Source organism: Hyalella azteca, unplaced genomic scaffold (assembly GCF_000764305.2).
Source record: "Hyalella azteca isolate HAZT.00-mixed unplaced genomic scaffold, Hazt_2.0.2 contig16130, whole genome shotgun sequence".
Classification (NCBI taxonomy): Eukaryota; Metazoa; Arthropoda; class Malacostraca; order Amphipoda; family Hyalellidae; genus Hyalella; species Hyalella azteca.
This window is the reverse complement of record NW_025945957.1, coordinates 1-12269: the sequence shown is the minus strand read 5'-3', so window position 1 is coordinate 12269 and position 12269 is coordinate 1. Positions and strand designations below refer to the sequence as shown.

Below are 12269 nucleotides of genomic sequence, written 5' to 3'. Positions count from 1 at the left end.
ATTTGTGTGTTTTGAACCTAGGTGAATTCACCCGCAGTTTATAAGTAATATTAGAGTCTTCAACGCTTCATTGAGCGATTTTATTTTGCAACAATTAATTTCTTTGCAAATGAATTCGATTGTACGAATTCTTCAATTTCTTTCTGCAGCCACACCAAAAGCTAACGAACCGTCGCCATTAACAACAAGATAACTCCAGCATCATGTTTTTTTGATGCTAAGTGTTCTCTATGTTTTTATGTTCTTGGACAGTCAACATATCAATATGTTTCTCGAAAATATTGACATTTTCGAGTCCAAGTACGAACCAATGCACATGTTGCGTTCACAACACTCGCCTAGAATAGCTGTAGCTATGAGAATATACCTGACCTTGTCGCGTAATCAGTGAATCTGTGAGAAACACCAGCCTGATGTGCGCGCTATAAATAACTTAACTTAATCAGACCAACGCACTGCATACTTGGTGGTATTTCTCCTGAACATATTTTTCCTTCAAGAGGCTTAATAATCTTGTCTTACGACTGTATTTAAATTTATAAAATGTTTCATTTAGTTGTTTACCCTAGGACCACCCGGATATTTTGAAACCTTGAGTGGTCCTAGGGTTGAAACAACCCTAGGACCACCCTATTTAGTTGTTTCAGCCCTAGGACCACCCACCCAAGGGATTTGAGGATGTTGAGGCGCGGGCGGACTCTCTGACATATTGCAGCAATGTGTGGAGAGAAGGCGAAGTGGGGGTTAAAAGTGACCCCGAGGATCATCATCAGGTCGCCGTAACTTCGACGGGCTATCTCACAAAAAGGCGGGCCGTTGGGGAGGACAGGCTGGCAAAGATTATCCACAGTAGTGCTGTCAAAGAGGCCTGCGAGACAGAAATACTGATAAAAATAAGCCACAATATAGGAAAGAGCATAAGATGAGTTGAAAAGAGCGACACTCAAGAAACGAAAAAGTTGTTGAACTAGTAAGTTAAAGGCATATGAAACTACGGTATCTTTCTGAACACATCGATATCTGATAACCCTTTACATTTCACATTCATAGAAAAAATTTAGGATGAAATCTTATAAATTCCAATCTTGTTTTGATGCCATTTTCTTCTTTATTACTAGATCAAAAAGATTGACAACTCATTGCACTGGTCAATTAGATGAATTAGAATCAAACCTGAAAACCAAGCATAATTAGGAATAAATAGAAAGACTCACTGAGTCTATGAGAATTAATGCATCAGCAATTTTTCAAACTTCAAGAAAGACCCATTAATTATTACAATGTAGTGTNTACGTCAACAGAAGATCAACTGACATGTATTTCTAGTAGGTAAAACTACTTGTAGCTTACCTTCACTAGACGATTGATTCAGAATTCAATTGCCATCAGTCCTACACTACAACAATCACCTTCAGACCTTCGAACTAAGTTCGGACTTTGCCGGGCCACCAATACGTACTTCTAAGTTCAAGAATTAAACGTCATTGTCAATTCTTACAGATAACATCTCCTTTCTATAAGCACATTCCATTTTTCATGCAGTATGGTAAGCATTGTGCTGGTTCTCATCGTAAACAATGAACAACATTATGCATTATGCACTTGGAATTCACAGGCACTGCAACTCTGAACAAGCCATGACGAAGAACGCCGTGTGGCATTCCGCTATTTTGAAGCATTTTCCCCCTGACAGGGAAAAAGGATGTCTATCAAATTTCTAATGCAGTCTTTCAAAAATTTCTTCTTGGATTGAATAATTCATTAAAACACTGGAAAAATAATTTGACGTCTTACCACACTTTGTAAATTTATTTAAAATATTGTCTCAACAAATTTTCAAAATATACTCCCGCATTCTGAAATTTTTGGGTGGATTACAATTTTTCTACCCCAATTCTTTCTCAAATTACGACTTGCGCCATAAATCGTTATTCATTTGTTAATTCGAAAATTTATGAAGAATAATAATATTCCGAGCATTGTTTAAAAAATAAATTTGACTGACTTTATGTCAAAATATTCCTGATCAATATTCCTAATCAATATTTAAAGTTTATAACCTGTTACGAACTGCTTGAATTGTTTCAGGAAATCAAACAGTTTTTCAGGAGGAAGCTTGTTCACTGTAGATGAAATATGGGATTATATGCTAATCATTCCTAAATAACTCTCTTTACGTTACAATTCTTTTAAAAACTCGTCTATTGCTTTTCTATTCATCGACAAGAAAGTTTTTTAATACATTAAGTCACCGCCGTATAATATGACATACAAATTGTGAGCAAGATAATATGTGCTTCGCCATTGTTATGACGTATAGTTGCGATTTCAATAAACATGGTATACAAAACGTTTCAGTAAACTCGTTGTCAACATAGAATATAAACTCATTCTCTCTCCCACTTCATACCAAATCTCCAATTCTCCCCTATTGATGTCCTGCTCTCACCCTGCCTCGAAACGGACACGGACGGCAAGCCGTTGCCTATATATATGACGCTGTGAAATTCCTGCCAATATGCGGCTCCACCCTATCTCGATTTTTAACAAGGGACAGTTTCCTGACATTCCTGCTGCAATGCTGCTGCTAAATTGTTCTCCTGCTGTGATCGGCGCAGAATGCGTCTCCGAAATTTAACTGGGAAGGGCTGCGACCCGTTAGCATTCGGTGTGGCTGCAGAAAGAAATTCGAGAATTCGTACTATAGAATTCATTTGCAAAGAAATTGATTGTTGCAAAATAAAATCGCTCAATGAAGCGTTGAAGACTCTAATATTACTTATAAACTGCGGGTGAATTCACCTAGGTTCAAAACACACAAATTTTCACGCATCATCTCACTCCTTCCAAGTAAGGAATACTTGTTATCTTAAAGAACATTCGACCTTCAAGCATTTGCATCTTATCGAAATGGACCTCAGCCTGTGAGTGACTGATATCAATTGAGATAACTTCGGCGGCTGCCCTGCGATATGCAGAAGCCACCATCAGTCCCTGGTCTAATTAGTTAGCTTGAATAATTTATTTAATTGGCTGATGATGGTGCAAGGAGGCGACGAAGAAGTAAATTTCTGCGGTTTGGAAGAGAGAGAAGTGGACAAGAGAAGTGGGCAAGAGAAGTGGACAAGAGAAGTGGACAAGAGAAGTGGACAAGAGAAGTGGACAAGAGAAGTGGACAAGAGAAGTCGTCATGTCGCGCTCGAGTTCGTTTCCTTAGCTAAAAAGGTTTCACCACATGTCAGCTATGGCTTCAGAAGTGGCTTTGGAGACCACCTCTTCTGTCAACGCCAATATGAATCCCGTAGATCAGAATGTCATTATACAATCATCAGTAGTTGGAAAACATCGCTGAGAATCATCACATGCTTATTGAGGATTTCAAGAAGATAACTCCATCATCAAATAATTTATTATGTCCCAACTTCAATACAATTTGAGTCATTTAAGGTATCATGAATTCAGTAAAATATTAATAGGTCGTACTGTTCAAATAATGATAGATTTTCTTATACACGGCGCGAGCATCGGGCAACACTGTTACTCCATTCTATGAGTCCAAAATTTTACCTGTCACTTTATCTTTTCTTGTGTGTGTCTAGATGACCCACGCAGGTGTAAAAAATTAGATCAGTACTCACTGCAGTGAGTGACTGAGAGCGCATGTTCTCACGTCCGTTCGTCCATGAAATCACGGACGGACGGACGGACGGACATGACGAGCACAATAGCGCCATTTTTCCCTAAATGAGAAAATACGCTAAACAGTTAAAATATATGCAGTTATAAAATCCTGTAAGAATTTAGTATCCTGAAAGTCCTGAAAGAATTCGGTGTCCTAAAAGTCATGTAGGAGTTTGATGTCTTGAAAGTCCTGTAGGAATTTAGTGTCCTGAAAGTCCTGTAAGAATTTGGTGTCCTGAAAGTACTGTAGGAATTTGGTGTCCTGAAAGTTCTGTAGGAATTTGGTGTCCTGAAAGTTCTGTAGGAATTTTGTGTCCTGAAAGTCTTGCAGGAATTTTGTGTCCTGAAAGTCCTGTATGAATTTGTTATCATGAAAGTCCTGTAGGGATTTGGTGTACTGAAAGTCCTGTAGGAATTTGGTGTCCTGAAAGTCTTGCAGGAATTTGGTGTCCTGAAAGTCCTGTTCCAAATTTATAGCCCGGCCAGTTTAACCCTCTTAACCTGAAGATATAACGTGAAACTAACCACCCGCAACCCTCACGGCAACGTCGAGCTAACCATGCAGGTTATAATTCAGACTTTATGTTAACAAAAAATTATAATTATAGGGCAATCTTCAATATTAACTACTAAAATTTGATAGTAGTAATTGCAATGGTAATGAAAAGTAATGCTTTTAATTATAATTATTAATGTGCTGAATGTGTAATGTGATGTACTATGTATTAACGTGTTTTAATGATGTAACTGTACGGGTACCAACAAACATGTACGCTTGGACCACTCTCACCCTCTACATCAAAATATCATATCTAATCCAAAATTTTACCTCTAGTCCAAAACTTTGCTCTTTAATACCAAAAATGTTTTCCTCAAATCCGACTTTTCAAACTCTAAACCGAAATTATTACTTATAATCAAAACTTTTATCCTCTAATCCGAAATTTTCATTCAAATCCAAAATTTTGCTCTCTAATTCCCCAAATATTTTTTTATCATAAAATTTCCTCAAAACCAGCCTAGCCTGCTACTCTTAAGCGATTTGATACGAGACCAATAGCACGATAAATATACGAGGCAAGTAACAAGGTAAATATACGAGACCAGTAGCACGGTAAATATACGAGACCAGTAGCACTGTAAATATACTTGACCAGTAGCACGGTAAATATACGAGACCAGTAGCACGGTAAATATACGAGACCAGTAGCACGGTAAATATACTTGACCAGTATGTAACCACCAGAAAAACTTGGTTTTGTAAAGAATATTTTATACATATTTATTTTATATTCTTGGACAGCTAACATATCAATCGTTTTCTCGAAAAAATTGACATTTTTGAGTCCACGTAAGAACCAATGCACATGTTGCGTTCACAACACTCGCCTAGAATAGCTGTAGCTATGAGAATATACCTGACCTTGTCAGGTAATCAGTGAATCTGTGAGAAACACCAGCCTGCTGTGCGCGCTATAAATAAGGTAACTTATTAGACCAACGCGCTGCATACTTGGTGGTATTTCTCCTGAACATACTTTTCCTTCGAGAGGCTTAATAAACTTGTTGACTTCGTTGTATTTAAATTTATAAAACGTTTGATTTAGAGTTATACTACCCTAGGACCACCCGGATGTTTCCGTCGACGATCATCTGCTTGCTACTGCTCATCATCGGTGAGTGTCTTCTGCATAGGAATTAGAACAACCATTAGGTGAAGAACTGTCAGCTTTTGCTAAGTAGTTCCAGCTTTTGTTAGTGCCTGCTTATTATTATTAAGAGTGTAGTCAATTGGCAGCGAAATAATGGTCAAATCGTAAAATTAATGAAGTCAGGAAATTTCACTCAACAACTCTGGCTGATTTAACAAATTTTGCACAATATTTTATTATTTTTATCAAATTAGCAAAGGGTCATTCGATGTCAAATGCACAATTTTGATTGAAAATCTGTCACACCTAACCATCGTCTATTTTGATGAAATTTTACACATTAGTTGGATCCTTTTTCAAATCAACTCTGAAATAATATGCGTTTAAAAATTAATTTTTAAAGACAACACTTCCAAAGAATCCAGTGTCTCCAATCTCACAATTGTACAATGAATTTCTCATTTAATTTTCAAATTAAAAATTTAGTTTTTCAATTTTTTTTAATATATAATTTTTTCAAAATTATTTATTCTGTTAATTGATTCATGCATTGCCTCTGGCTTCACACAAGTGTGCAAAATTTCAGATCAATCAGACAGGTAAAAGTGAGTCAAATGGGTACGGTATCAGTTATAAGATTTGTAGCTGATAAAATTATTTTTTCAATTTTTTAATATTAAAAAAAATTATTTTTTTCTTTAATTTTTAAAATCTTTTATTTTGACATTTGATTCATGCATTGTCTCCAACTTTACACAAGTGTGCAAAATTTCAGGTCGATAGGATAAGTAGAAGTGTATTAAATTTCGATTACAAGATTTGTAGCAGACAGACAGACAGACAGACAAGAAGTGAAGTTAAAGAGAAGTGTTGTAAAAAAACTTCAGCCCCAAATACGAAAAACTTGATATGATCGCGCGGCGCCAAATCTCCAACTTCAGGTCACTGCTGTGGCATGTCTGTGCTGGCCTCGAGTGAGGTGGCTGCAGGACTTGAAGAGGTGCCTCTAAAAAAATTATCAATATTTTATTGTTGATATTTTTGGGTAGAATATGGTCAAACTTGCTAGAAAATCAAAAGTGCAGAAGAAATTAACAAGTTCAGTGCCTTGTAAATCACAGGAAAATTTATAAATCTTCACGTCATCTTTACAGTCTATTGCGAACATACGTAACATTGTATACACAAAAAAGGATTGATAGAATGTATGCATTGTATACATTGTAAATGAAAAAATGATTAAATTCATTTTTGATTTTTCAGTAATCATCTAAAATTGCTAATAGAAGCCTCGGAGCAATTTTTCTACTTAGTTTAAATACAAACTTAGTAAGTTTTATTAAACTAATTTGGTCAAAGCTGTTTTGTTAGAAACATTTTAGTTAGAAACATAAAATTTTCTACTATAACATATACGTTAATCATAGTCATAGGTTATTCTTGCTATTGAAGAAAACTTAGTTTAAAATGCTGCATTTGGCTCACTGGAATGACTAGATATTCTTTTGAATTGGATTCTACATTGCAAAGGGCAGTAGAATACTATGTTTAGATACCCATGCATGCATGAGATAATTCAGTGGCGAAACATACATGAATTTGCTGCTTCTTTTCACTAAATATTTTTTCAGTTTTGGAAGGGCATACTTTTTTCAAGAGGCTTCCTCCATTTTTACAACACTTCTCTTTAACTTCACTTCTTGTTTGTCAGTCTGTCTGTCTGTCTGTCTGTCTGCTACAAATCTTATAATCGATATGTAACACACTTCTACCTGTCCAATCGATCTGAAATTTTGCACACTTGCGTAAAGTTGGAGACAATGCATGAATCAATTGACTGAATTAGTAATTTTATGAATTAATTTTTTTTCATTATAAATATTAAAAATAATTTTGTCTGCTTCAAATCTAATATTCCATATATGACACAGTTTGACCTGTCAAATCAATCTAAATTTTTGCACAATTGCATTAAGTCAGAGACAATGCATAAATCAGTTGACAAAATAAATAATTTTGAAAATTTACAAAATTTTGATATCTTAAAAAAATTTGATAAATAATTTTTTAATATTTGAAAATAAAATTAGACATTCATTGTACATGTGTAACATCCAAGATACTGGATTTTCAGAAGCTTTAAAAACTATTTTTAAACGCATATTATTACAACCCTTCTCTTTAACTTCACCTCTCGTTTGTCTGTCTGTCTGCTACAAATCTTATAATCGAAATTTAGCACACTTCTACTTATCCTATCAATCTGAAATTTTGCACACTTGCGTAAAGTTGGAGACAATGCATGAATCAAATGACAAAATAAATGATTTTAAAATTGAAAATTTTTTTTTCAATGTTAAAAAAATTGAAAAAATAATTTTGTCAGCTACAAATCTTATAACTGATATTTGACACACTTTTACCTGTCCAATTGATCTGAAATTTTGCAAACTTGTAAGAAGTCAGAGGCAATGCATGAACCAATTGGCAGACTAAATAATTAAAAAAAAAATTTTATAAAAAATGGAAAAATTAATTTTTTAATATTCGAAAATAAATGAGAAATTCATTGTACATCTGTAACATTGGAGACACTGGATTCTTTAGAAGTGTTGTCTTTAAAAAGTAACTTTTAAACGTATATCACGTGTGTAATTTTAAAAATAAAATTGAAAATAATTTTTTAATATATCATAATAAAATTAGAAATTCATTGTACATGTGTAACATTGGAGACACTGGATTCTTTAGAAGTGTTGTCTTTAAAAAGTAATTTTCAAACGCACATTATTTCAAAGTCAACTCATTTGTTTTCTTATCTCCTTATTTGTTGTAACTTTCAAGTTTATTATTGCTTATTCACATTTAATATAATGCAGGGTTGAGTCGTTTATTTCATCCAGGTGAATAAGCACGTGTCAAAAGTGAAAAGCTGCCACAGGCAGCAACATAGTCTGCAGGAATGAAGAAGAATGGATTTTAAAACAATTATTACCCAATTACTTATTATTATTATTTATTACTACACAAAACTAGAATTAGCGTATGCTATAATACGGAATTTTCTCTTTGTGATAAATGCTGTGTCAACAAAATTGGTATACTGCAACTATTCAAACATTGTCGGAAAATGGCTCTGCGGCTTCAATTAGCAAGTTAGGATGAAATTCACTGAAAATCAGAGTGAATTATTAGTCAATATTTCATGCATACAGTGTAACGTATGTTGGCAATAAACTATACATGTATTATGGAGATTTATTCATTTTCCTATGATATAGGCACTAACTTGTGAATTTTTTCTGCTCTTTTGATTTCCGAGCAAGCTTCATGACCTTATTATACACGAAAAATATTAATAATAAACTATTGAAACAATTTTTTTAAAAGCAACTTCTTGAGCTCTACAGACAACTTAATTTCCAAAATAGTGGCTATCACAGCAGTGACCTGAAATTGGAGATTTTGAACCGCGCGATCGGGGACACTTTCACCATCCCTTCTTCGAGGGCCCATAATTTCAAAAGTTTTTCGTTTTTTCAGCTGGAATTTTTGCCTATTCTTGTTGAAATATAAACTAAAATATGTGTGATCCTTAATCAAAATGGTCAGGTGGGTACTCTTTGTTCACTTGACATGGAATGACCCTAAAAGCTTTCATTTGTTGTCTTTTCGTATAATTTACGCTTAACAAATTGATTGTATTATCAACTTCGAATCCTCATATGGCAGGCGCTGTCGCAGCCGACTGTCCTGAAGGCTATGAGGTCGTCGGGTCCAAGTGCATCCACCGTTACACGGGTGGATATCTGACGTACGACGCAGCGGCCACTTACTGCACCCAGCACTTCGGCAGGCTGCCTGTGCTTAAAGACTGCGCTTCCTTCACTGATGTCACCACCTATGTCAACGATGGATGTAAGGTTATAACAGAAAAACATGTTAAAGTCAATAAACTTAACCGGAATTTCAGGAAAGATAATTCAACTGTAATAAGACTTTTGACTAATTTTCTTGCGATATCATTATGACTCTATTGTCATTACACAAACGTTGTGCATGCCTCTACGCTGATTTTTTAAAACTTGGTAAATTGGCTTGCCGTGTTAGTCGCGGGCGGAAGAATTTGATTCTACACTAATACTGCAGTACTTATTTACTCACAATTGACCTGTGTAAACACACAGCTTCTGTGTGATAGCCGAAAATGTCAGGTGGCCGTACCTCTCGGCTTGGGGGTAACCGAGCAGCTGCTGGAAGTGCAACAGCTGCGCAGCTCGAGGAGGTGGCCAGGTAGTCGAAGAGGTGGCTAGGTAGTCGAGGAGGTGGCCAGGTAGTCGATGAGGTGGCCGGGTAGTCGAGGAGGTGGCCGGGTAGTCGAGGAGGTGGCCAGGTAGTCGAGAATAGGCGATAGGCCAACAGGACCTAATCAACGCTCGGGTAGACGAGGAGGTGGACGGGTAGTCGAGGAGGTGGCCAGGTAGTCGAGGAGGTGGCCAGGTAGTCGAGGAGGTGGCCGGGTAGTCGAGGAGGTGGCCAGGTAGTTAAGAATAGGCGATAGGCCAACAGGACCTAATCAACGCTACACTATATTAATTAATATTATTATTACGCAATAACAATTATAATTACATATTAATAATTTCATTTTTATTAACGTTGCTCTCCATCAGACTCAACTAATTTCAACAACGGCTACTGGTTAGGCGCGACCAATGGAACGCTCACCAATGTTTGGCAGTGGAGTGACGGAGCGGCCGTGCAAATGGGAGCTCCGTACTGGGCCACCGTGAGTATATCCATGTTTTTACTGTACATGACACAACATATTTGCTAAAAGGAAGTATATTTATTATGAAATTGTAAATGGATGAAGCTCAACTAAGTCACGACTAGATGCAATAGGATTTAACTATAAGATTTAGTAGACAAATCGTTATTCTCACTCATATAATTTAGCATGCCTTCCTGTAACCATAGGTGCGCCACCCTTGATTATTATTTGGGTAATTGGGAATTTTTATTGAGTGACGACATTCAGTATTTAGAGCTAGAAATATTACAGCTGACCTATTATTGCATTGGGTGTTTCACGTGATACAATTGATCAAAAAACTTTCAACAGCTCCCTCTAGTTAGATATGTTCCTCAGGATTCTGTAGATGATTTGACAACGGAACCTGACGGTGGAACGAGTCAGAACTGTGCTTATATAAGTGCTTATTCGGGCCGGGTATTCCGAAACACCATATGCACAGTCTCTTCTACACATCCACTGTGCTCAAGACCTTCAGTAGATGGTGAGTTATTCTTCTGTTTTGAAGCCTTGGAAGGTTACCTGAACAGAAAAATTGAGAGAGTAAACACTTTGTGGAGGAATTTGTTTGTCTTCCTCCACAAATTCGAAAAATTTGTGGAGGAAGATTTTGATTATTTTATGCAATAATCTGTCAAATTAATCCGCTTGAAAGAATTTTTCCGAACAAACTGCAGTATTAAGTAAAATATTATAATGAATTTGTATGTAACTTTGACTCTACTCTTTAATTTTTAGAATTAGCTCTCAATATTAAATTTATATCTTAGAAAATTTTGCGACGAAAGTGAAACAATTCAATAGATGCCTCAAGATTATCATAAGGAAGATGGAAAAGTAACCATAATGTAATGAAGTAGAGCTAAATAACTTACACCTATCCAGTTCAATAAAGAATATTAGGTAAGGGCATCATGCTATATGCACGATGAAATCTCTGTGCAGTCTACGTGTTTACTTCTGAATTTTTAAGAGCTAATCTCTTATGCAATGGCTTCCGAGCCAATATACTGCTTCCAAGATTTAATAATCTAATATCTTTCATACATTCCAAACTTAACATCATGGATATGTATTCTATTGCAGGTCTCTGCCAGCATCCTTTTGTTTTGGTTGGCACTCAATGTGTTCACATTATTTCTGGCTCATACTCCTGGCATGAGGCTCGTAACCAGTGTGGACTGGTCGGAGGGGACCTGATTGTTGTAAACGACTGCGATCAGTACCACAAGGTTGCCCTCTACCTCGATGAACACGGTAACCGTTTGAAAAGTTCCATATAATTTTTCAAAATGAACACTGCCTATCAAACCCTAATGATAATTGTACGGTTAAATTTAATTAAGACATCTAAGACCAGAGCTGTGAGGTTGAGGTTTAATACGCGAGTGATGTAGACCTGCATACCTTACGTTAAAATGGAGTCAATGATTAATTTCTATTTATCCCTACCAGCCTAACGCCTTCAGAAAGTGGTTAACTCTGCAGAACTTCCCTTTATAAATTTAGTGACATTTATATCGTGAGTGCTAGGGAAATAGTAGCGGTTTTATTTAGAATAATATTTCGAAACAGATTTCCTTTTCCTCCATATTCTTTTATCTCTTTTCTGGACAAGGTTACTCATACTATTGGATCGGGGGCTCAGATGAGGCCGAGGAAGGGCAATGGCGCTGGGTTGACGGCTCGCCGATGACCATGGGACTGCCTTACTGGGGACAGACAAACGTACTGACTCGTAAATATTTAAAAGAAGTGCCCGAATAAAACTAAACAGAAAACTCAGCTAGACGCCGGTGATGTAATCATTACAGGATAGTGGTATTTTCAAGTAGTCTACCTAGCGTACTTTTGGGCATTAAATTCACCTCTCAGCTAGGTTTATATGCAAATGAAATAAGTTCATGTTGCGTTCGAGAATTAACTGCAAACATAATTTGCTGTTCTCCTTGGTCAAGATTTCGCGAATTTCTTTGGCTTGTTCAAGCAGCTACAATCCAAAGTTAATTTCTAAATAACAGTTTTTTACGAAAAATCTTCCCGGTATATTTTTTTCGGTATCATATACAGTGGAAAAAATATGTTAACTTATACATAAATATTTTTATATTAAAGCGTTA

General features: G+C 36.1%; 1 protein-coding gene across 1 annotated transcript; it reads left to right on the top strand.

Moving 5' to 3' along the window:
• Positions 1-5258: 5258 nt before the first annotated feature.
• Positions 5259-12033, top strand: LOC108676861 (C-type mannose receptor 2-like). The gene is made up of 6 exons (XM_018165009.2): positions 5259-5357; positions 9066-9251; positions 10007-10122; positions 10486-10633; positions 11236-11406; positions 11768-12033. The coding sequence occupies exons 1-6, from the start codon at positions 5315-5317 to the stop codon at positions 11914-11916; spliced, it is 813 nt and encodes a 270-aa protein (XP_018020498.2). The 5' UTR covers positions 5259-5314; the 3' UTR covers positions 11917-12033.
• Positions 12034-12269: the final 236 nt, after the last annotated feature.

Bases quoted from the DNA above. Each gene is read 5' to 3' on its own strand.
- LOC108676861 (XM_018165009.2), top strand. From the start codon at position 5,315: ATGTTTCCGTCGACGATCATCTGCTTGCTACTGCTCATCATCG. The intron at 5,358-9,065 runs GTGAGTGTCTTC...CTCATATGGCAG, and splicing joins CTTGCTACTGCTCATCATCG to GCGCTGTCGCAGCCGACTGT. The intron at 9,252-10,006 runs GTAAGGTTATAA...GCTCTCCATCAG, and splicing joins CACCTATGTCAACGATGGAT to ACTCAACTAATTTCAACAAC.